At 42.9% G+C, this 23,013-nt stretch overlaps 2 protein-coding genes across 4 annotated transcripts in view; both read right to left on the reverse strand.

Annotated features, from left to right (window-relative positions):
• Positions 1-317: 317 nt before the first annotated feature.
• hipk1a (homeodomain interacting protein kinase 1a) lies at positions 318-13,553 on the reverse strand. Of its 2 annotated transcripts, XM_029506428.1 has the most exons (17): positions 13,206-13,553; positions 10,787-11,517; positions 9,828-10,201; positions 9,625-9,748; positions 8,533-8,652; positions 8,356-8,442; positions 7,786-7,967; positions 7,532-7,682; positions 6,794-6,998; positions 6,532-6,650; positions 5,781-5,918; positions 3,841-3,992; positions 3,615-3,767; positions 3,313-3,483; positions 3,026-3,219; positions 2,777-2,907; positions 318-2,184 (listed from the first exon to the last, which is right to left on the reverse strand). In XM_029506428.1, exons 1-17 carry the CDS (start codon positions 13,243-13,245, stop codon positions 1,726-1,728), a joined length of 3,531 nt encoding a protein of 1,176 aa, XP_029362288.1. In that variant the 5' UTR covers positions 13,246-13,553; the 3' UTR covers positions 318-1,725. The 2 variants fall into 2 exon arrangements, with proteins under 2 accessions (XP_029362288.1, XP_029362289.1); XM_029506429.1 differs by lacking the exon at positions 5,781-5,918 and having other exon boundaries at positions 1,726-2,184; positions 13,206-13,245.
• A 1,431-nt stretch (positions 13,554-14,984) lies between these two features.
• The window catches only part of acap3a (ArfGAP with coiled-coil, ankyrin repeat and PH domains 3a), a 57,757-nt gene continuing 49,728 nt past the window's right edge, over positions 14,985-23,013 (reverse strand). Inside the window, exons 19-25 of one of the 2 annotated variants that reach the window (XM_029506021.1) lie at positions 22,910-22,999; positions 22,599-22,691; positions 22,265-22,491; positions 21,993-22,102; positions 21,245-21,355; positions 21,069-21,130; positions 14,985-15,924 (exon numbers count right to left, since the gene is read on the reverse strand). In XM_029506021.1, coding sequence (XP_029361881.1) covers positions 15,818-15,924; positions 21,069-21,130; positions 21,245-21,355; positions 21,993-22,102; positions 22,265-22,491; positions 22,599-22,691; positions 22,910-22,999 — 800 coding nt within the window. In that variant the 3' untranslated portion in view covers positions 14,985-15,817. Of the gene's footprint in view, positions 15,925-21,068; positions 21,131-21,244; positions 21,356-21,992; positions 22,103-22,264; positions 22,492-22,598; positions 22,701-22,909; positions 23,000-23,013 lie in introns of both variants that reach the window. The other variant, XM_029506020.1, reaches the window with a different exon arrangement.

Here is a 23,013-nt window from a genome sequence, read left to right on the forward strand (position 1 = left end):
TTTTTCAAATTCCTATTTGTATTATTAAACGTGAACTTTCTCCTCATTCTTAATTTTCTAAATCTCAGTTTCAGGCGTCCCCCAGCCTCTCCTTGTAATCTCACCTTCCCAGAGAGCGAGGCAAAAGAAATAGGCTGACAAAATCAAAAAGGTAAATTAACAGACGTTATTTTTGTTTTCTGACATTTCTTAGGCCACAGTGACGATGTTTAGTTTCCACCCTGCTGTTGGTTGGTGATTGTAATACGGATGTCTCTTTAAGTTAATTATCTGTCAGGTAATCTTTAATCAAGAGAGAGTCACATCTCACTCTGTTTTGAGAAGATTTTTTATTGCGTATATACGGGTTAAGGTTCATTGTGTGTCCTATGTTAATGTAGCACTTCACAACACAGCAGGATTGTGCGAACAACCATCATTTCACCAAACCAATGATTCTGTTTAGAAGCAGTAACATACTGAACATCAATTTCATACTTCTATAAATCATCTTTGCCGGATTTGATTATTCACAAATCAAAACGCTTCACTGTGGATTTTACAATTGTCACCTAAATGGCCCTAACTTTTACATGATGGGTGCGATACCCCAGTTGGATTTCATGTGCACGCGTCACTTCACAGACACCACTTCACAAGACAAGAGCTTTTACATTTCCCCCCAAATATTTGTTGTACAAATTAAACGTAACATTGCTAATCCATCCGTGAGCGATACAGAGTGCAGATGTGGTTTTACAAATCTCTCCTGAATGCTACTCCATGTCAGACACATGCAGCCTTAAATGAACTTTAAAACTGTAAAAAAAAAAAAAAAAAAAAGAACAGGACACCCCCCCACTTCTCTGAACACCACACCCTTACTGCTTATTCATCATACTAAACATAGAAATATAATTAAGTTAAAATGGAAATAACGTGTAAACACTGAAGAACACAGTGACACACTATCATAACACAGTACAGTACGTAGCTTACGTTCTCCGTTTGTTTTTGTAGTACAGATAAAACACACAGTACATTCATAAAGAAAACATACAACATATTCATCTAAGTCATCGCGACGTGCTGACATAGTAAGATTTAAAACAACAAAAAAAAAAAAAATTGGCCTCAGTAAGTAAGGCAATTGTGTATGTGTAAATGCAACTTTCAAACAATTATTGGATGAGTGACAGTAACAGTAAGAGCAGCAACAGTTTCTCCTCGACACACGTTTCTCAAATAAAAGGAATCTTTTTAGGCTTTAAGTGTTAAAGTATACAGTGCAGTCTGCAAGAGGATTTTTCAGCTTTAAGGCTGATCCCATTAATTTGGGCACGACGTATAAAAAGGGCTACAATTCCCATGAGACTGATCTCAGGTGGTTATAAGGTGAAGCTGAAACTTATTAACGCCAGGACATCTTCCTCGTTTCATTTCCTGTCAGACACCGACGCTCAGACTGCATCGGTTAATGTACGCAACGCAAACTCTGCAGTAGGAAGGGACTTAAAAAAAAAGAAAGAAAAAAGAAGATTGTTAAAATATAAATACATTCTGTGAATATTTTCTCCAAAATAATCAGAGAAAGGGCTAAAAACAAACAGGGACAATACGGGGAAAAAGCAAAAAGTTGAGTTTGAGAACAAGTCCAGTCACAGCCGCCGCCCATGATGAGCTCGTGGTCCTCTCTAGTCTCGGTCTTCATTTGGTCTTGGTGCAGAAGCTTCTTCCTGTCAGTCTTTACAGGTACGGATACTGATTGAGTTTTCGTGGGTAAGCAGCACTGGAGCGGTGGAACGCCTGCCCTGCCAGCTGATGATGTTGTTGTTGTTGCTGCTGCTGTTGGTGGTGTTGTTGCTGCTGTTGGTGTTGGTGGTTGCCGTACTGTCCCGGAGCGGACCCTCCCAAGGCTAAGCCACCGTTCTTCTGGAGGAGCGCCAGGGACGAGTACGCCGTCCCGCTCGCTCTGCTGTGGCGAGACGGGCCGCCTTGCATCTGGTCCACGGCTTGGGACACGGAGGCCAGGGCGGCTGAGGCCGGGTAGGCGTACAGGTTGGGGGTGGAGCTGAAGAGGGCGTTCTCGTGAAGCCGGTACGATGTAGAGTGAGAGGAGACGGGCGGCGGGTATGTGGGCTGCCGCCTCAGGGAACTACTGCTTCCTGTTTGGTCATGAGAGGATGACATCACAGACTGCTGTACCTGAAACAACAGAGAGCGATGAGCTCTGCAGACAGAGGGTCCGTCCAGAGACCCCATACTTGTGAATTGGTGAGTGGCAATGTACCACAAACAACAACCAAAGTGTGCACTGCACCAGTGAGTCTGTCTGTGTTGAAGTCTATGGGAAAATGGCCCTACTTCTCACTTGATTTGTCAACTTAAATCTGTTGTGGTGCCTTGTAGATGAAAATGGACAAGAAAGCAAAGAAAACAACCAACGGTGACCTGTCTGACAATCAGGACAGATCCAACCACGACTCCTGCTCTGCTGCACTGTCCTGTCCAATTCTTCTGGTTTCAAAGACTTCCACGGCCTGATCTACACGTGGTGTCAGCTGATCTCAGAGCTGATTGGTTGAATTGAAAACACGACGACTTTGATCCAATCTCATCATTAAATTGTTAATCATCATCATAAAGCACCTCAGCTTGGTTGAGCCTCACTGCAGATCTGTGTCTTTAAATGAACCTCTACATTCTGGTGGTCTTAATTAGCGTTTAGAGATTGAAGTGATTGTCCTTGGGTGGGTTCACCTGGACAACGACATCAGCTTTGTGTGAACGTTGTTACCTGACTCAGGTTGAGAGGCTGAGATCTGCTGGAGGCAGCACGTTTATGGCGGTCAGTGTTGGTGTCCCCTGGCCGACTGGACTGCTGAGTTGCCCCCTTCTTGGATTTTCCTGAGCCACTTGTCACTTGCTCTACCCGTGGACAAACCCAAAATATTGTGAGCAGATATGCAGACTAAAAAATAAGGGTTATATTCATGAGCATATGGAAATGGTGGAAATGTGGGCTGAGTGGATTTTCCAAGCAGACCTGGAGCTGCCGGAGCTTTGTGGGTTGTGCTCTCTCCAGGCTGGCTCTTCACAGAGGGCATGATAATGGCCAGGGACTTGGCGGGCTGTGCAGTCGTCTTGGGGCTGAGGGGGCTGCTGGTGGAGGAATCCGAGTCGTGGGAGTCGTGAACGGTCACGCAGCTGATCACGTTGGTCCTCTGGCTCGTTCCAGAGCTGCAGGAAGAAAGAATACGAGCAGTCAGCTATCATCATCGAAAGGAAAAATATGAAACCGCTGAAGTTTTACAGGAAAGAAGACGAGTTCACCATGCAGCAGGAAACTTCCTGTCGTCCTCATCCTCTGAGTCGCTGTGAATGGTGATGATGCTGACGGCAGGACTGGGCGTGTCAGAGATGACGATGGGTTGAGACTGGTCACCGGCAAAAGCAGAGGTGTTGTGGACCACGGTGGTGGCTGAATGCACCGACGACACAGGCCTGAAAGCAAACAGACGATCCGTCATGCAAGACAGGCCAGGAAGCGTTCACCGCCATCTGTTTGTGCCGCATTTCATTTTATTACGACAGTGAAGGACCCGCTCCCAAAAAACACGTAGACAGCTCGATACCTGGCTCCGCTCTCAGCGTGTCGAGCCTTTGACCTCTTGCCCTGTTGGGCTCTGGAGTGAGCGGGCCCTGAGTTGTGGTTTTGTGAAGCAGCGTGACGGCTGACGCCAGAGTCCTGCTGGCTGGGGCCATCGTACTGGCTGCCATGACGGCCCCTTTGAAACAGAGCAAGAAATTAAACTTTGTACGAGCATCTGATCGTTTACATGTGCATTTGAATGGTTTTACCTCCAGCCAGAAGCCTGTTGACCGTCGGAGACCGGAGCTCCCATCGGGGAGTTGGGCACCACAGTCTGCCCAGGGTTGTGGATGGCCATGCCTGGCATCTGCTGCCATGTGGAAGGGATGAGTATCTGCTGCGTGCCTGCTGGCCAGCCCTGCTGTATGCACACACACACACACACAAACAAACACACCTTTTAAAAGACTGCAGTGATGACATGACGCTCGGCCCAAAGTCAGCAGTGACAGCCTTCAAGAAAGGAACAAAGTGCAGCATGTCGAGTTATTTCCCTCAAAAGAATCACACGGAAAGACAAGACATGCAGACTGTAGACAAAACACAAAGCTTCCCATCTGTCCTACACCAAGACCTGCAGCAGATGTTGAGGTAAAACTAAGCAATGATGAACTGAACAAAACTGGAGTTGAGGTCGCCGTCTGCAGACTTGATCCCTGTGCAGAGAGAGGAGCTGCACGTGTTACTGCTGAGAAGGAAACGTGCTCAAAAGAGACTTTGGGAGCAGAAGGACAGCTCACACAATGACAGAAAAACATGGTGTGATGCCATGCATGCAGTACAGCTGCTGCACTGCGACTCAGTGCGAGTCCAGCAGAAACGCAGCCAACCTGAAATCAGTAGGACGGTTAGTGCGAGCCAGGGAGGGCGTGTACTGCTCTCTCCCACTGGCAGATGTCAAAGGTCTACACACAGTGCTTTTCTCTGGATTTCTGCAAAATCCTTACAAATAAATGTCTTCCTTGCTTGTGGCACGAGAGTATTACAGTCTGCAAGAAGCTTTTAAGAGAACAATTCAAATGTTTGAGTGTTTGTGATTATATGGATGTATTTGGCCATTTAATGACACAGGAAACAGGGCAGAGAGAAGAGGAGGGGCGTGAAGGAAAGAGGAGAACCCAGACTCGCTTGTTTTTGAGCTTTTGAAGCCCAGAGTTTGTTACTGTGATCAGATCTGACCTGTTATGTAGCCACACCCCTAACTCATCCGCCCACTTTGTAGTTTATTCTCCTCTAAATGGAGAATAAATCATTAAAAAAAAAATAAACATCATGCTGTATTGAAGAAGACTCGAACCAAGAGGCCGAGACTAAACTCATTAGGAAAACATTTACTGAGGCAATGAGCCCAGTGACAAGCAGGGCCATTTTCCCATTTCAGCACGATCTCACTTCTTTTTACAGCCAGTGGAGTCGCCTCTTACTGATCATTGGACAGAAGAGAAAGCAGCAGAAGGTTAAAACATCCCTTTGGCGTTTTCCTTTTTTCAAAATTCAGTATTTCTAACATTAAAGACATTGTTAGATCAAGTAAAGAAACACTAAAATCATAATAAACGTGAACAATGAATACTGAATCAATATTTACATGTGAAGAATCTGTTTCAACAATCTTAAAAATCAATATTGGTTCATTTCCTGTTTTAGTTTAGTTTTTTTTTTTTTTTTTTTTTTTACAACAACCTTCAAATAATTGAATTGGCAGCAGACATAAAAGGGAAAATAATTTTAGCTTTTCTCCTTGAGAAGCACAGACAGTTGGAAACATCTAGTCCTCAGCGAGAGATCAGATTTGGCACGGACGGATCATCATTTAAACAATGGAACTGCACATTGTATCACAATTACAGGTCAGTAAACACGCTGACACACAACAGCGTCTCATCAGCCACAACGAGTCTGGAAATCTGCTAAGAACAGATTTACATCTGGGAACAATGTGCAGACCTGCGAGACGACAAGCTTTAGATACTGCAAAAAAAAAACACATTGGAGGAAACCCCTGAAGCTGCAAGCGTAAAAGCAGTCAACCAGACTGGTGGATTGCACATGCGTGTCATGCCCTGCAGCACACCGCCGACATACATGTGCTAGGAAGAAGAAAGAGGAGCTCTCAACCGAGGTGGCAGTTGTGACGATGGCGTTTTACCAGCATGGAGGCATTCTGATCCAGAAAGCTGGAGAGGTTTCCACCCCTACAGCCGACTGGCAGCTGGAGCGAGCCTAAATGAGGCATTCCCGCCACTGAGCTGTACAGGCTGCCTACCAGCAGGGGGTCGCAGGAGGCCTGGGAGGAAGTGTGAGGGGGAGAGGAGGGAGAGCAGGGAGGCAAGGAATGGGAGATGTTAAGACTAAAACAGAAACAGAAGAGATGTTTGGATCCTGAAGAGGAAGGAGGCGAACTGGAATATTGATATTCAGAATCATCCTGAGAGTTTCCGTTTTGTGGCTTTTGGGAGGAAAACTCTTAAAAAGTCCACAAATATTCGAGTTGGTTCATGAAGACCAGCTCCGTTTCAGATCGACTTACCTGTCGCTAAAAGTTTCTGGATGGCAGAGGCCTCAAGTCAAACAAATTCATTCTGGGAGCAGCTTTTAATTTTCAGCCCTCACTGACTGTACATTTCACACAAGCAACTTACTAGATGCAGATTTTTCTGTGGTGGTGTAACAATCAACCCGATCTTGTTTTTGTTTTTAAATGTTTGAATCTAACTGGACAACATCTAGTAACTAGTTGCAACATAAATGGCAAAAGTAAAACGTGGAATATTTCTCTCTGAAATGTGGTGGAGTGGAGGTTTAACAGCACAAAATGGGAATCGTCAAGCAGGGAAGTAAAATTACACAGACGGGCTAAAATGCCGTCAGGGCCCAGTGACCCCTGCAGTTTGTCATACCTGGGCCAGCATGCCGGGCTGGATGTGAAGCGACTGGGACGACTGGTTCTGAGGGACTAATGGTACAGAGTTGTCCATCCTCACTGGATAACCAGAGGGCTTATTGGACGTTTGAAGGCCTAGAGGATTGAGGTAGATTATATTGTGTCAAAACAACAGAGTAGCTGCAGAATATGTGAAATATACAAAATTTTCTGATTGGTGATTTAGCTGCACAGAAGCAAAGTATCAAAACAAAAGTAACAACATTTTTTGTTCTCACCCTGGATGGTCGGCGGGCACACTATGAGTGTTTGCTGGAAGGGTTCGGTCTGGGCGCAGAGCTGGGTGGGTCTGGTCTGCAGGGGGACGCCCTGCTGGGTCAGACCTGGGATGTTTATGGTGGCCTGCTGGTAGAGGCCGGGCTGGTAGTTCAGCAACGGGACGTTACTGCTGAGGGACAGAGACTGGCCTCCTGTAGAGGCCATCTGGAAGATGCAACATGCAGGAAACACTGTTTAACACCTGAGAAGGTGAATGAAGTCAAGGTGTCCTTCTGAACAGTGATGATGACCTAAATCAGCTCACATATGCACAGACTCATTCGTTCAACCACATCTCTGAAAGTCGCCGTGGCTTTAATGTTGTGTTAGCACAAAAGTAGCACCCAAGAAAGATAAAGACAAAAAAAAAAAAAACACAAACAAGGAGGTCAAGAGGCTGTATGGGATCAATGTTTTATTTTTATATTCAAACCTGGTCCTGGCCGGGGCAGCATTTCTGTATTTACCACTAATTATCTTTATATTTTTTTAAGTGAAATAAATGAATTCCATTGCATGTGGATGACACGAGCAACATTTATTTGCACATGGTCATGCTGATGAAGAATCAATAAACAGAAAATGATTTGCAGCTTAGATTGAACTTTTTTAGAACTTAGAACGAATGAAAATTGGATCTATGAATGAAACACTGGGTGGAACAGAACAACAGCAAGGCAGATTAGAGAGACTCTCACCTGATTGTGCTGGTTTAGTTGGCTACTAAAGGTGACAGTGAGGTTGGTGGCTGCACTCGGCGTATTGTTGCTGGCAAACATGTTTTTTCCATTTTCAAAGGCGCTGCATCTGCGTTTGCATATGTCCATGTTTTGGAAGCAGGACTTTACACTGTAAAGGGAATAGATTTAGGGGAAAATTTTTTTTTTTAATAATAATCAGCACATATGAATTCATGGACTTTAAAATGCTACATCGCAGCATGTTGTCTCACTGTGAGCTGTGGGGGAAGTGCAGCAGATGCGTCATGGTAACGAAGGGGTGGTTCAGAGTCTTCATGGGCGTGATCCGTTTGTCCGCGTCGAGCGTCAGCATCTTCTTCAGCAGGTCTATGAACTCACGCCTGTCAGCCTTCTCCGCCAGGATGTCCGTGCCCTCCAGGTTTGTCATGTTCACCTGCCGGGGCGGACAGGAAGTCCCAGGGTTTCTCAAACTGTGAGGAAGATCCTGGTGCAGCCAGCACTCGCTACACCTCACAGTGACAGCGCAGAGGCGACTGACACGCCCACCTACGCAGCTTTTTTAATCGATTTTTGCTGCCAAATGCTTTTGAAGGATTGTTTTTGTTTCTGTCTAGACATCTCAAATAATCTATAGCAATAAATCATCATCCCTCCTGTTGACATCTGTATGGATGGTTTAACAATAAGTCTGTATGATTTTACTATCTTTATTGACTTGCCTCCTATAAAGTGTCTGAGTATTGTTTAAATAAAATATATAATTTTTATTATAAAGTCAAGAGTTTTTATTCCCACCTGAAATGAAACCGTTACTTCCTCACCTGCATCATGTCGTCAAGACAGTTGAAGATGTATTTTCTAGCCTCCTTTGACTTGATCCCCATCTCAGCTTCATGTTCTGCAGGAGTCTGCAGAAAAGTAAAGACCTTAGTACGCGCATATCTGCAGAAATCAGTCATTGATCCAGCCATCCATCAGTCCTGCCTGCAGACACTTACTTTCAGTCTCCAGAGGGGGTAGCTGGAGTCTGGGCCTCTGTTGAAAAAGCGACTGGTCTTTGTGCCCGCACTCAGCAGATACTCCGCTGGAAGGCCCTGGGTCTGAGAAATGTAACGTATCTGACAGAGAAATACCAAAAAGGTCAGCCACAAACATCAAACCTTTTTGTGCAGCTTATAGAGTTAAAACCACCTGACATCTGGTTGCGTCAGCCTCCGGGGGAGTTTTGTTTTCTTGTTTTTGTAGTGTGAGCCGTCACGAACGTGTTACGAGATTTTCACGCGTGCAGTGGGTGAGAAAGAACTGATGTGAAAACACACCTTCCCATCACGGCTGACACCTGGACAAAACTGCTATGACTCGACAACACAGTTACCCGTTTCTCTCACGTTGGACAATTTTACCATCAGGGATAAAGTGTCAAAACCCTTTAAAGGAACGGTTCAAAACCCTGTTAGTGACCTTTTTTTTTCCCCTGTAGAACAAATATAGTGACTTTTTGCGTAGATTCAGACTTGTCTCCCTTGAGGGGAGCTGCTAGTTTTTTTCAGTGAAAGTGCTTTTATGTGTTGGAAGCTCTTTGGGCTGACTCACGGCACTCAGCCGTCCCTGTTCTGGCTGCGCAATGAGCTGAGGACAGCAGAGTCATTGCTGCTATTTTCCACCACAGACAGACTCACAATATACATTTTCAAATTTAGTTTCAACAACTCTTAGGACCACAAAATAACTCCTTAAGCAAGACTGTAGTCACCTGATTTTGGCTCATATCTGGCTCTTGCATGTAACTTGCATATATGCATATATCAAATGGCATCTAATTTGTTTGTCATTGTTGTATGACATAAAGACATTCACATCATTCCATCTGAGTACTTATATACAGAGAAATGAAATAATATTCCTCAAAATTCCCTAAAAAAGTGAAGCTTTTCCATTAAAAACATTGTGAAATTAAAAAAAAACACCTAACATGATTTATGACTATTTCAGTACTCAGAAAGAACAAAAATGTCACTGGAGTGCTGTAAAGTCTATGAAGTTACTTCAGAGCAGCAGTTCTCAAACTCAAACAGCGGCACTCCACTGACCTGATCGTACTCCGAGGCTCCGGGATAGAGGGGCCATCCCAAAAACAACTCTGCAATGACACAGCCCAAAGACCACATGTCGATGGCTTCACAGAAAGGAAGGCCCAGAATGATCTCTGGAGCTCTGCAAGCAAGTCAAAACAGACATAACACAATTACAGCTGCCGATTCACTTACCAAAGCTCAGAGGCTCACACACTCACCTGTAGTATCGTGACTGCAGGTAGGTGGAGCAAACAGCTTTGGACACATGGCTGGCGGAGCCAAAGTCGATGACTTTCACTCGGTACGGCTGCCTCAGGGGGTCCACCAGCATTATGTTTTCGGGTTTCAGGTCGGCGTGGATCAGCCCCAGGCTTTTCAGCTTCATCAGCGCCGTGGCCACCTGCTGCAGGATGGGCCGGATGCACTTGAGCAGCAGGGGGCTGAACTTGCTGTGCTTCAGGAAGTCGTAAAGGTTCTGCTCCAGCATCTCGAACACAAGGCACGTGTGGTTCTTGTGCTGGAAACACTCGTACGAGCGCACAAAGTTGAACTCGTCTGCGTTTTCTGTGCTCAGCCTGCTGAGGATGCTCACCTGCAGGAGGAAGACGGAGACATGTTTGTGCTTGTTAATGAATAATCAACTTTTAGCAGATTTGCCTCATGTCATATCCAGGTACCATCCGGGCTGTAGTGCATTTTTTGTATTACTAAAAATTGTAATGGGAGGGAGAAGGTTGTGGGTTCAAACCCCTGGAAATGTGTATATTCTTCCTGCACCTCCCGCAGTCTGAAATCATGAATGGTCAGTCCATTTGTGGCTCTAAATGGGGTGTGAATGCTTATCTGTCTTTATATATCAGCTTCTGATAAGCTGGTGAACTGTCCAGTTTGTTCAAAGGTTTTCAACGCAGACGGAGAAGGGCAGTTAGATGTTTGGCTAGACTGCCGGCGCATTTCCAGTTAAACCATTAAAAAGGATGCTGAACTTTCTATCAACAGTTCATGTTTGCACTGAGAGATGCACGAAAAATAATATAATCAGATTATTTTAATACTGAAGAAAAGCTAAAAAAAATGGGACGATGTAGAGGCAAGTTCTGGTGTCATCACCTAAAGATTTAAAGCTGCTGTTCCTCTACACACCCTGGAGTTTTATCCTTCACAAACCCATACTCACTTCTATCTGACCTTGCCGAGCATAGGAGGGATGGTTCTTTAAGATTTTAATCGCCACGATCTCATTTGTGCCCCGCTTCCAGCATTTCGCCACCTGGCCAAAGGTGCCGCGTCCCAGGAACTCCAGCACTTCGTAGCTGTTGGACATGGAGCAGAGAATCTCGTGCTGCACCAGCTGGTAGTCGCCCTCGCTGTGGGAGTTGCTGCTCTTAGTGGTGGAAGTGGAATGTGCGATGGACTGAGCCGTGGTGGTTCCCCCTCCGCCGCCCGTGCGGTTGGAGACCACGGGCGCCGAGAGCTCCTCCAGTATCTGGACGCTGTCGCTGCTGTCCACCTCCTCACTCTTCCGCTTCAAGCTGTACTGCTTGTGGTAAAGGTCGCACGGCTGGGAGGAGGACTCGGCATCTTTGACCCGCCGGCTCGAGGAGGACGACGAGGAGGAAGAGGGAGGCCCGCGAAGGCTACCTGTGCTGTCCGCTGCCCGCACCACCGTCTGCTCCCGGGATCCGGCGGCCGGCGGATGGACTTGGTTGGGGTTGTACACTGGGTTGAAGTTAGAGCCAGAAGTGGAGGGTGCGGCTCCCTGGGTGGGGCTCTGCTGGTAATAACCATTGTCTCCCAGCTGGTTGGACACGTCCCAGCCGGGGTTCTCCACTTTGAGCCTCTTTGAACGAGAGTAGGCACTGGAAGACACGGAGGGGGAGGAGAACACCTGGAGCTGCGACGCCATGTCTGCGGACGAAAGTAAAGATCTGAAGAAGCTGTCAAAAAGACGGGAAACGAGACAACCAACAGCTTGTCATCTACTGACGATGATAAAAGACTGACAGCAGCCTGCATGTGCCACTTTCCCATATTTCATTTTCTCGACTTTAAATTGCACACAGCTTTCTATCTCTGCTGTTGAAAAATGAAAGTACTGGTTGCACATGTCGCTTTGTGGATTTCATACATGTCACAAAAATCTCGGTCAGTAAATAGATCTTATTTCGATCATAACTTTCCTCTTGCTCAATTTTTTCTGTCATTCTTCAACGTTGTCTTTTGGTACAAACTCTGGTGCACATTCTTTGTGTGTTTGGAATCGTAGCTGATAAACAGATTATGATTCTGATGTGAAACAGATCTGACGACTGCAGCTCACTTTCCATGCGTTGATGGAAAACAACTGGGTAATAAGTGAGAGCTATAATGACCAAAGCTGACTGATTATCCATTTTGGTCACTTTTCAAATGAACAATTAAACAGTTCTAGATTCTGAAAATTTTCAGCCAAATCAATCTACTTGAAGGGAAACTTGAAAAATACAGAGAAGCTTATTCTCAGGTTGATCCCCTTTTGCATGTAAAAGTAAATTAAGCATCCCTATTTTAGCCTTCAGACTGTTTAAAACTAATTTTTAGATGAAGCATCCCTTTATTTAATTAATGAAAGCAAAAAAAAAAGGATGATTTTGCAGGACGTTTTACCTCAAACAACATCAAACCAGATCTAGCTAAAAAAAAACAACAAAAAAACAACCACTCCACATGTTGAAACAGAAAAGAAAACATTTAATAATAAATGAGCTCTTTTCTAGGATGCTGTTGTTGGAGCAATATTACTTGAGCGTTACAATACAGTATTTTTATCTTTCTCTGTTTGTGAAAAAAAAAGCATAGAGCAATAAATCTGAACGAATATACGAATCTGTGTAAATTAAACTGCAAATATATGCAACGACTACACAATGATGAAAACACGCGGATCACTCCCCATATTTACAAATTTCAGTGTGGGGGCTTAAAAGGTTTCATTCATAAAAGGTGCATTGTATTTACATTATTGTGAACAGAAACTTCATGAATGTTTCTAATTTACATATGCATCTCCAAATCTGTTGACACATTTACCAAACACTTAAAGCATGTGCACATTTATAATACATGTTCATAGTCTGAACTCAAAACCTTTGTGCATCTTTAAAATGTGATTCCACATATATTGACCTAAAAAATTTGCAGATCTTTCTACTTATTTGTGACACATTAGGGTACACAATATTTGCTTTTTATATTCATTATGTATGTTTACACAATTACTGACCTCTTGAAACATGCACAGATTTGTCAACACCATCTTTATAATGTGCATTCATTTATAAACATGTTTCCACATTTACTGACCAATCTGAACATGAATTAATGCGTCTTTAAATTTGCATTTTTTATTTTTTATTTTTGTTGCTGTCGTTGTTTGCACATTCACGCACCAACCTACAGATTTCCAGACTTTTGCATTCAGGTGGGGATGCACATCTGAGAATCAATAACATGCACACACAGCAGGTGTGTTGTTGCAGCGCTGCTCTCTGTGCAGCAGCGATTCGTGCTAATTCAAAGCTAAGCGCTGCAGCAGGAGACACCAGCAGCGACAGTACCTGTATTTGATGCCTGCACACACCGTCTCCGATCTCCCATCAGGGCCTGATCATGCTGTCTCCCCGGAGCTTCGGTGCTGAGGAGGGGTGGAGGAGGAGGAGGAGGAGGAGGGGGGGGCGGCGATCAGCTGGAGCTGCAGCAGGCGAGTAAACGACCAAGCTAACGGCTAGCTAGCTCCACGACGGCCGGTATCGCGGTCGCATCGCGTGTCACGGGAGTTAAAGTCGCGCATGGCGCCGCTCCTCGGATGTCAGGCTGGATCGTGATGAGGGCCGAGGGCCGGGCAGCCGGAGCTCCATCTTCACATCTCCGCCACCAGCCGACTGCCGCTCAGCCTGTCGGTCGGTCGGTCGCCCCAAACGCACTTCCGGACGCGATGACGTAAATGACGACGTCAGGGATCGTCTCCGTCCTGATGAATTCAATTATTTCATGAAACACCGCGAAACTAGTTTTCATTGTTATTATTACAAAATGTTATATTTATTTAATTAAAAATGACACAGGAAAAATTTATGCATTGAAAAGTTTACTGAAGTGAAACCTAAACCGGAAGTATGAAAGTAAAAGCACTGACTGTGCAAAAAAATTGAATAAAACAAGGCGGCCACTGGATTTTCTTTTGACCTGACGAGATTATTTATTATTAGAAATGTTCCTGCCGTACTGTACTGATACATTATCACTGCAGTCTCTTTCTTTTCTTTTCTTTTCTTTTCTTTTATTATTGTTATTATCAGGGGTGGACAGTAGCGAAGTAAATTTACTTGAGTTCTGTACTTAAATACAGTTTTTGAGTATCTGTACTTCATTTGAGTATTATTTTGGGGGATACTTTTACTTTCCCTTCACTACATTTGAAGGACAAATATTGTACTTTTTACTCCACTACATTTCCATTGATGCTCTCACTACTTGCTACTTTTGCACTAGTCTAACATTGTTTTTAATTGTAATTGATGATGAGCTGATCATTTGAATCAGGGGTGTTGGAGCAGGAAACATCTACAGTGTCCCTCCCTCTGGTCCGGACCAAACCCCTCCAGAACCAGAGCTGGAGACCTCTGGACTCCACAGACCGCTTCTTGTACGGCCTCTTTAACTGAAGGTGTTTTTGAACTATAAACATGTCTGTAGCAGAATCACAGAACAGCTTTTCGAGTCATCTGAGCAACAGCTTGAGGGTGAAAAAGCCAACATTTCACAAAAACAAAACATTTTAGAAAAAAAGAAACTTGTGACTATAAGTTTGTTAGTCAGTAATTTCTTTTCTTGTTTTCTCTCCCACTGATGATTTCATGACCTCTCTATCTTGTGATCTTTTGGAGAAGCAATCAAAGGTCCCGTTCTTAAAAGAGATAAACCAGTAAAAGTCAGTTGATGTTAGTAATTCCCTCCCAGGGGCCATTTTTCTGCAGAACATGTGTGCACGGACACATTTGAGGCTTGCATTTCCATTAATGTAATGCTGCTGTTACTGAAGAAAATAATCTTCATACTCACCAGGTGATGAATATCACGTAGACACAAACACCCACAAATGAAATACCAGAAAACGGCAGGTGCAAACATCAGGATTTCACCAGCTGAATTCACTAATAATTCAATGAAAGCAAATAACCTGTAGCCTGAATTATTCAGCAATTCAGCTCCCCTCAGCTACACCAGTCTCACATTTCAACACAAGAGGGCATCGATGCTTCAGGGACAATAGAGGAGGTGTGCTCAAGTATCTTACTGCTCATGTTTACAGTAAACACAGATGATGTTTATTTCGGTCCACGTTTCATCAGTTTTCCTGTTCATTCAGATATATTAGCATTTTCGCATCAACACAAGCGCTGCATTTCATAGTGGTGCTGCAAAGTACATTTAAACAATCTTATTTTACAAAGACTACACCAGCATAGTCGATGTAAGATAGCACATTCACATCAAAACAACTTGCTCATCAGGAGAAAATAACACTGTGACTTCAACATGTCGAGTTGGTGATGATAACTAATGATGACATGACACATTCTTTTTATCTGTATAACTTTGCAGAATTCAAGTTTAAGTAATGAAATATAATGGAAGTAAATGCATGCATTACACACACAGGAAAAGGCATTTATGTAAACTATTGATGAAATTCCTGCAATGATCAGACACTGGCAGAATCAGAGAGAGCAAACAGATGCAAATAAAGGAAACAGAAATAAAACAAGTGCTTGGTATTTTATCCAAAGTTAAATCTAAAACTGTACAAAGCAATGCTCTATTCAAATAAGAGGAAAAGACCAGCCAATCCTCATAGAACAACATCCTATCAAAATAAAAGTCTGATCTGTCTCTTGCACAAATAATGCAGCTATTCTGAACAACAAAACGCCAGCATCACAAATTGTATCACGATTTCTTCAACTTCCATGCACTTCAAAGGTTGTAACATAGTGTAGTGGAATTTCATTGTTTTAAAATGCATTAACATTATTATTCAGGTCAGGATTCTTCTCAGGATGACGCGATGTTCAACATGCAACCCCATTTGTGTGACTAACAAAAACTGGAAAGTGGCTGCTGCACTTTTCAAGTATGTAATCTTGTGAATCTCCAGGTGCTCATCAAACTACCTGAAGGAGTGCCGGAAATGCACACTCCTTCGTTTCAGCTTCTCTGGGTTGTGGGATGCCATATGGGAAAATTCTCTGAAGATGTCGAGGTAAGTGGCATCTCCTGAGGAAGAGAAGAACAGAAAACAATTAGGAAAGTTCACATTCATCCTTTGGCATTGGTCTCTTTTACCAAAAGCAGAATCGCTGGCAGTTAGTCCTTGTTTTTAGCACAAACACATCACATGGTTTTTTTAAGAGCAGAAATTTTGATTTATTATTTTGTGCAAAAGTGTCAGGAAATTGTATAAAAAAATTCTAAACAGCTTGATACTCAAAGTCATTCAGTTAACGCTCACATGGGCTTCAAGAAGAAAGACACTTAGTATTCAGGTTTGAGACACGGGAAGCTGGAAAATCTGAGCATTTTTATTTGAAAAAATCCTTAAAATTATTGGTTTGTGATTGAAATAAGTTCTTCTATCCGCCAGGTGTTTAATTAATGACTAACTATTGTGCTAAGTAACTCGACAAAAGCGTCTTCTTGCTCACAACACTTGGCACTTTGGCAGCTTCTTCAGCGTTATGATTCAAAGTGTGATAAATAAGGAAGCTGACGGGAAAGTCTGCGAGCAGTCAAAACATCTTTTATAAGAATACATGCAATGAGGAAAACAGACAGCAGAGCTGCTCTGGGTGAGAGAGGCCTGATGAATGGGGAGGCGAAAACAGGCTGAGGCACCATGAAGCTTCCCTCTTTCAACTTTCCAGATACTGAGCCTTTACTTTTCTTGTGGCCATGGAAACCACTGAATCTACAAGCATAACAAAAGCAGTTGAACTCTTTTGTGTCCCATGAGAGCTCCCAGGCTCGGCTAATTAAAAAGGGAATGAGCATTCCTGGCTTACCCGCCGTGTGTGTGTGTGTGTGTGTGTGAAAGAAAGAGAGAGAGCGAGAGAGATCAGTGAGTTCAGACATAGTATTGGATATATGTGCTTCTCTCCAACATTTAACCTCCAGAGTCTGGGATTTTTACAGGAGTCCAGAAGCTGAAGACGACGCTACTCGTTCATTAATTCATCAATGAATGGAGACATTTCCTGGTTCAACTTTCTAAAATGTCATGAGCATTTAGTGACTTTAATTTTTCCTAAGATAGATATACCTGGGTGTTGAACTGCTTATTCATTATTGTATTTGGGAACTTGCTGTATCAGATACACTATTGTAGTAGTATAACTTCCAAAAATCTAAGTGGAAGCAAAAATGTGAAAATTTTTGAGTTTCTTCATGTATTTATCAACAGCTGCCCTCAGCTGCTGTGATATAAAGTGGTTAACTGTATTTGCTGGAGTGCTGTATACATTTTTCATTAACATTATGTTTATGAAGTTACACATCTCACCACAGCATTATTTTTTGGTGCAGTTTTTCTTTTTATATGAGAGTTACAGAATTAAATCCTCTCCGGATTTTACAGACAGATGAACTCATAAAATATGGTGATTCAATATAGATTAATGAAACCTCTAGCTACCAATTCTACATCTGTGATTTGTTTCCATAGTTCCCTTTCTGTCCACCTATACGTCCGTGTCTCCATTGTATTTATTGTTAAACTGTCTTCATGCATATTGAAAAGTGTTAGTCACATTTCAGCCTACACAATAAATAAATTCGTCCGATCAGCGATTAGTGCACCAGCAGCATGAAGTTAAAAGTTTGTTAATTCTGTTAGATGTAGTAAAAGGCTGTGAGAGCAAAGAGCACTTAGAAATGAAGCGGAAAAGAAAAACAGAGCAGTTAGCGTTCAGTGACATCTTCCATTTATTTTCAGCATTATTTCCGAAGACACTGGGAGGAGTTGTTAAACAAAAAACAAACACAGGTAGCAGTTAGTGTTAATATGCACAGGTACTGTATATTCAGAGACAAACGTTCTCTTACAATATTCAAAGAAATCGTACAATTAACAGTCAGCGAGAAAAAAATACAACAAAGTTAAAAAATTGCATGTAAGAAGCAAGCTGTTAAAGTGTTAATAGTTTTTAGTTTATATACACAACAGTCAACTTGTTGACGTACCGACTCATACACTGCAGACACGTTTTACTGTACAAGACATAATCATTCAGTGGCTCCAAGTAAATGATTGTTTGGTTAGTGTTGACATCATTCATCTATAAAACCTGCCTCCTGTGACCTTTTGGAAAATACTGCACTAAATAAGAACAGGCTGGTTTAACAGAGATTTGGTGTTTCTGATCTTTCTGCCGCTGCTACATCCTTTAAAAATATTTCAGTGCTGAAGGGCAAAACACAAGTAAGAGACTGTATGGAAACTAAAGGGGCAACAACATTTCATGATAAGTTCAACGTTAATGAACTTTGATTCACACATTAAACGATAGAAAGCCATCAGGAATGTGAAACCAGGAAGTCCAAAATGGAGGAAGATGTCATTACTTATTAGCTTTGTAGCACCATCCGTTTGTGTTCAACCTCCTTCGTTGGACTTTAATTGGGGGCAATGAGTTGAATAGATGTGTTGAATAAGCAAAGAAGCTCTCAGTCTCTCTAAGGTTCAGATAATGCTACTAATAGTTAGCAGCTTTACTCATTTACTTCATCAAAAGATCCTTACATAATGTCAATCAATAAAATGAGTTGATAGAATGGGGATGAACCAAAACGTGTGTTCCCTCTCTGTCCTGCATGCTAATTTTAAACTCAAGCCCTGCTAAAAATAATTTGCGTACAGTCTCTTAAAGGGATAAAATATCAATCTGTTACAAGAACAAAAACACAAAAAACACTCTGAAAAACAGTCTCTGGTCTTTGGTTTGGGCTAAACCCCGACGGTCCTAAACAATCTGTGGCGGACAAGCGAGATCTTTGGGGAAGACAAACTTTGCCTCGGATATGAAATGTGAGCAACACGCACGAGGCCGTTCAACGCTTTAACCAAAAGCCGTTCCCAGCACATTCTGGGTCACCATCATTTACTGTGAACTAGCAAATAAAATCAAAATAAAAACCACAAGTGGGTTCATTGAACACAGATTTGGGGCCATGGCCGAGCTGCCATATTCATTGTCATCAAGCTTTTTACACAAACATTATCCAGCCAAAGAAGGACAACGGGAATATCTTCTGACATTAATGTCATTCCATGCACTGTCATGATTTGGCAGTATATATATAATACAGATAATAACGTTATTCAACAATACTACATGTTAAATATTCACATACACTGGGTACAGAAGTAAACAGAAGCAACAGGGCTTAGGAAGACCTGAGCAACAGCCACCCATGCACTATGGCCAAAGAACAAATCTAATATTGGCCTAATTATGATACATTACTTTAACCAAACATTTTAACATACAAATACTGTATGTACAGTAATACACGTTTGCACGGTTTATTAAAAATGTCCATCTTTCATTGCAGTTTGTACTGCAGAATTACTCCAAGTGATTAAATATGATGAGACTGTGGAGTATTGGCTCGTTTTCTCATAAAGAGAATAGAATACTGGCACCGTGTGTGTGCGAGTGCTCAGAGAAATAAAATCTAACAAAATATATCCAGCTTAAAAAAATACCATCTGCATTGCTGTCAAACATAATACAAAAAATACAGATTATCTGTACCGAAATAATCATTGCACTATTGCTCTGGGAGTTTTGTCATAATTAAAAACAAAACCGAACCAAAAAAAAAAAAAAAAAAAACATTCTGAGAAGAAAAATAAAATAGGTACAGGCGCAAAAAGAAAATTCAAATCACTGTTGGTAAGAAAAAGTGCATAATTTCGCTTTTAATTTCAAATAAAAGCTTCACTTGATCGATCCTTTGATCAACACAGAGAAACGACTGCAGGGTCATTTACTCTCAGTCACAGTTACTCCTTCATGACTGTCACAGTTTAAAATGAAGAGCGCTACTGCCATTGGTCACACGTGTGCATGGATAGATGCTTAGGAAATGAAAAAGAAAGAAGAGCTTTTTGGCCTCAACGCTCATCAATAACTGCCGCTGCAAAGTGGGAGGGCTCCTTCAAAAACTGATCATCTCCCATTTTAATTTTAAGTCCCATTTTAATTTTTTCATTCGCACAGAATTACACAACTCTTCTGATTAAATGCAACAATCCAACAAGCCGTGACTCCCATTTCTAATTATTTCTTTGTGTCAAAAAAAAAAACAAAAACAAAACAAAACATAAAAATAAAAAAACTAAAAAAATATATAATGATCCATTTCGATATGGCGGATAACTCCTAAATACTACAATACCCATCAGGCTTGGCTGCCGTTGCCATGGCAAAGAATCCATCTACAGATAATTGCAGATGGGAAGAAAAAACGCTTCCATAGCTGCTGGCTTCGTAAACCGCTTTAACCAATTCCCTGAATGCTCTGTGATTAGCTAGTTCTTGCTGAAATGCACCTTGGGAGTTGTAGTTCTAACGTCTCCCTTCAAGTTTAGATGATGCAGGTGGGCTTTAACTGTATCATCAAAACCAGATATTTGTGAAAAAGACATGCCAGAAGAGTCATGAAAATGGCGCCTATGATAAATAATAAAATGGGACTTTAAGTACCTCCTCCCACTTCGCACTAAAATAACAGCACAGTTAAATGAAACCTTTAACTGTTGGGACAAAAGAGCTGTTGCAGGTCTTTGGTTCCGAGCACCCTGTACCCTCCAACCCCTCCAGATAAAGGGAAAACCGCTGTTGACATATAGGTGGTCTACTGAAGGACTGCTGGATAATCTTTTTTTTTTTTTGTAAGTGGCTTGCTCTTTTTCTGGCAGTGATTAGACCTCATTTACACATTTATTTATTTATTTATTTATTTTTGGCAAAGTCAGTCGCTCTAAATCTGACATCATTTTAAGGAAGGGAACGCCGAGTTCCTGTGTGATCCTGAGAGGGGGAGCTGACTGCTGGTTTCTGGTCTAATGTAGACAGACAGTGCTGGGGGCATATCTGTTGCAGGGATGAAGTAAATCTGGGTGGTGAAAAAGTCCCTCCTCAGAGAATGAGTGGAGGAAAGAAGCCTGAAGTGCAGGATCCCTCAGGCAGTGTAATGTCTCTGGGCACGCCCTGCACTGGGCCTAGACTGTTTGTTTGTTTCATTTTATTTTATTTTATATCTGGTTTGGTTCTAGCACTCTGCTATATTGAGACAGATAAACTCCTGAATGCATTTCTTGTACTGCTGCTCAGTGGGGCTGCTGATCGGGTATTGACCTGGCTGTCCGAAGGGTCCCTCCGACTCCCGCATCTCCTCGTTCATCCTTGCCAAACGCAGCCTGAAGAGGAGGAGAAGAAGAGGGGGAGCGTGTTTTTTTTTTTTTTTTTTTTTTTTTTTTTTTAAATAAATAAATCATCAAATCGCAGAGAAAAGTTCAGCTAAATGAACTTACAGTGTGACGATGTCTGCGTTGGCTTGCTGCACAGCTATACTCAAAGGATCCTGGCCGTCCTCGTCCCCGTCGTTCTGTGTTGCTCCTCTTTTCAGGAATAAACACACCTGCCTGGAAACACAAGGGGAATTAGAGATTATTCACAGCAAATACACAATGACTACAATTCAAAGATGCATTTCCAATTTCTTTTCTTTCTTTTTTTTTTTTTTTCCTCGCCACACGGGGGCAGGTCGTGAACGCAGCACGTGATCGTCACCTTTCCAGCAGCATTAATATTCATTCACCAGCCCCTGAGGGAAAACGTCCGGCTCTTTAGCTGCTGAATGCTCCACCATATTAATCAGCCAGTTGCGACGATGTGGCTGAGCAGGTTGTCTCTAACGCCGTGTGCCACACAGATTAAATATGAACTGACACCGCAGCCGAATCCTTCTGTGGTTGAGTAAATATCTTAATCAAAGAAAGATTAATTTTGCTCAGTTTCTTTTTTAGCTGACCAATTTTCCTGTCATATGATTCATTGCTTGTCTAATAATATACATTACAGCTGCTTTAAATCAAACTGCCCTTTCCATCTTGTGTAGATGGGATTTGCTCATTATTATTATTAATATTATTAATACTAACACAACCACTAGCTGCGCATTACTTACCAAACATTAAATATGAAAAAATTGGTGTCACTTCAGAACAAATCTGTGGTCATGAGGTTGGTGCTTGTGTGTGTGTCTGCCTAATGACTCACCCTGTGTGTCCCAGATATGTGGCATGATGCAGGGGGCCCCTCCCTCTCGTGTCTCTTTGGTTGACGTCCGCAGCGTTCTGGAGAAGGAACTCGCAGGCGATCAGCGAACCCTAAAATAAAGAAACACCAGCAGTCGGCTGAATGAATATCCACTCCATGTCGAGACATAATCATTTTTTTATGCCCTTCATACAGTGAGAACAATAAATATCAGTAGAATGTAATGTAATATAACAGAAATGCTGAAAACGTGTACGCGTGGTGCCACTCACCCCGATCACTGCCTGTATGAGGGGCGTCTTCCCTTCGTCCTCGTCGTTGACCAAATTGATGTCGGCGCCGTGAGCTAGTGCTTCGGCCATGACGGGAAGGTTGCGCGCCTTGGAGGCTTTGTACAGCAGAGCGCCAGGATGAAGGTCCCTTATGTCCTCCGGGTCCGAGGTCTCCGGCTCGGCCTCCAGCTCTGCTTCTCCGCTCGAGTCCTCGGACACCTCACACTCTGAGGGTGGCGGGAAAAGAGACAGATTAAAGATCTAACAGCGGCATGAGATGCAAAAAAAAAAACAAACAATTTGTCCATGCAGAACGTTTCCCTTCTGGACTCACCCTCCTCCGTGACGCTGTCCACCACCGAGCCAAACACCAGGATGTCTGTGCTGCCGTCTGTGCTGCCCCCCAACCCGCTGTCACTGCTTAGGCCTGCCGGACCAGAGGATGCCAGAACATGGACACATTAGTTACCGCCGTCTCTTTCAGGCTGATGGCTACTGCTTAAAGGCTCACAGCTCACACAGCTCACACAGCGTCTTCTACACAAACTTGCCAGTGAACATTCAAAGGACAGACTCTTCTAAAGGTGCGAGTATCGTGCAGGAGTTTGTGAGGGATTGCAATTCTGAATAGTGATGATCGCTTACTTCGAGGCCCAGATCCGGTATCGAAGTAAGAGAAGAGAGAGTCAAGCTCATCAGGACAAAACAGGGAGTCTCGTCTGAACTTAGCAGCAGCTGTGAGACAAACA

This window comes from Echeneis naucrates, chromosome 7, assembly GCF_900963305.1.
Source record: "Echeneis naucrates chromosome 7, fEcheNa1.1, whole genome shotgun sequence".
Classification (NCBI taxonomy): domain Eukaryota; kingdom Metazoa; phylum Chordata; class Actinopteri; order Carangiformes; family Echeneidae; genus Echeneis; species Echeneis naucrates.

Excerpts from the sequence above, each read along its gene's own strand:
- hipk1a (XM_029506428.1), bottom strand. The coding sequence starts at position 13,245 with ATGGGAGATCGGAGACGGTGTGTGCAGGCATCAAATACAG. Across the intron at positions 10,202-10,786 it reads CTCGGCAAGGTCAGATAGAA|GTGAGCATCCTCAGCAGGCT; the intron begins GTGAGTATGGGT and ends TTCCTCCTGCAG. Across the intron at positions 7,683-7,785 it reads CACTTCCCCCACAGCTCACA|TGTAAAGTCCTGCTTCCAAA; the intron begins GTGAGACAACAT and ends TTCCCTTTACAG.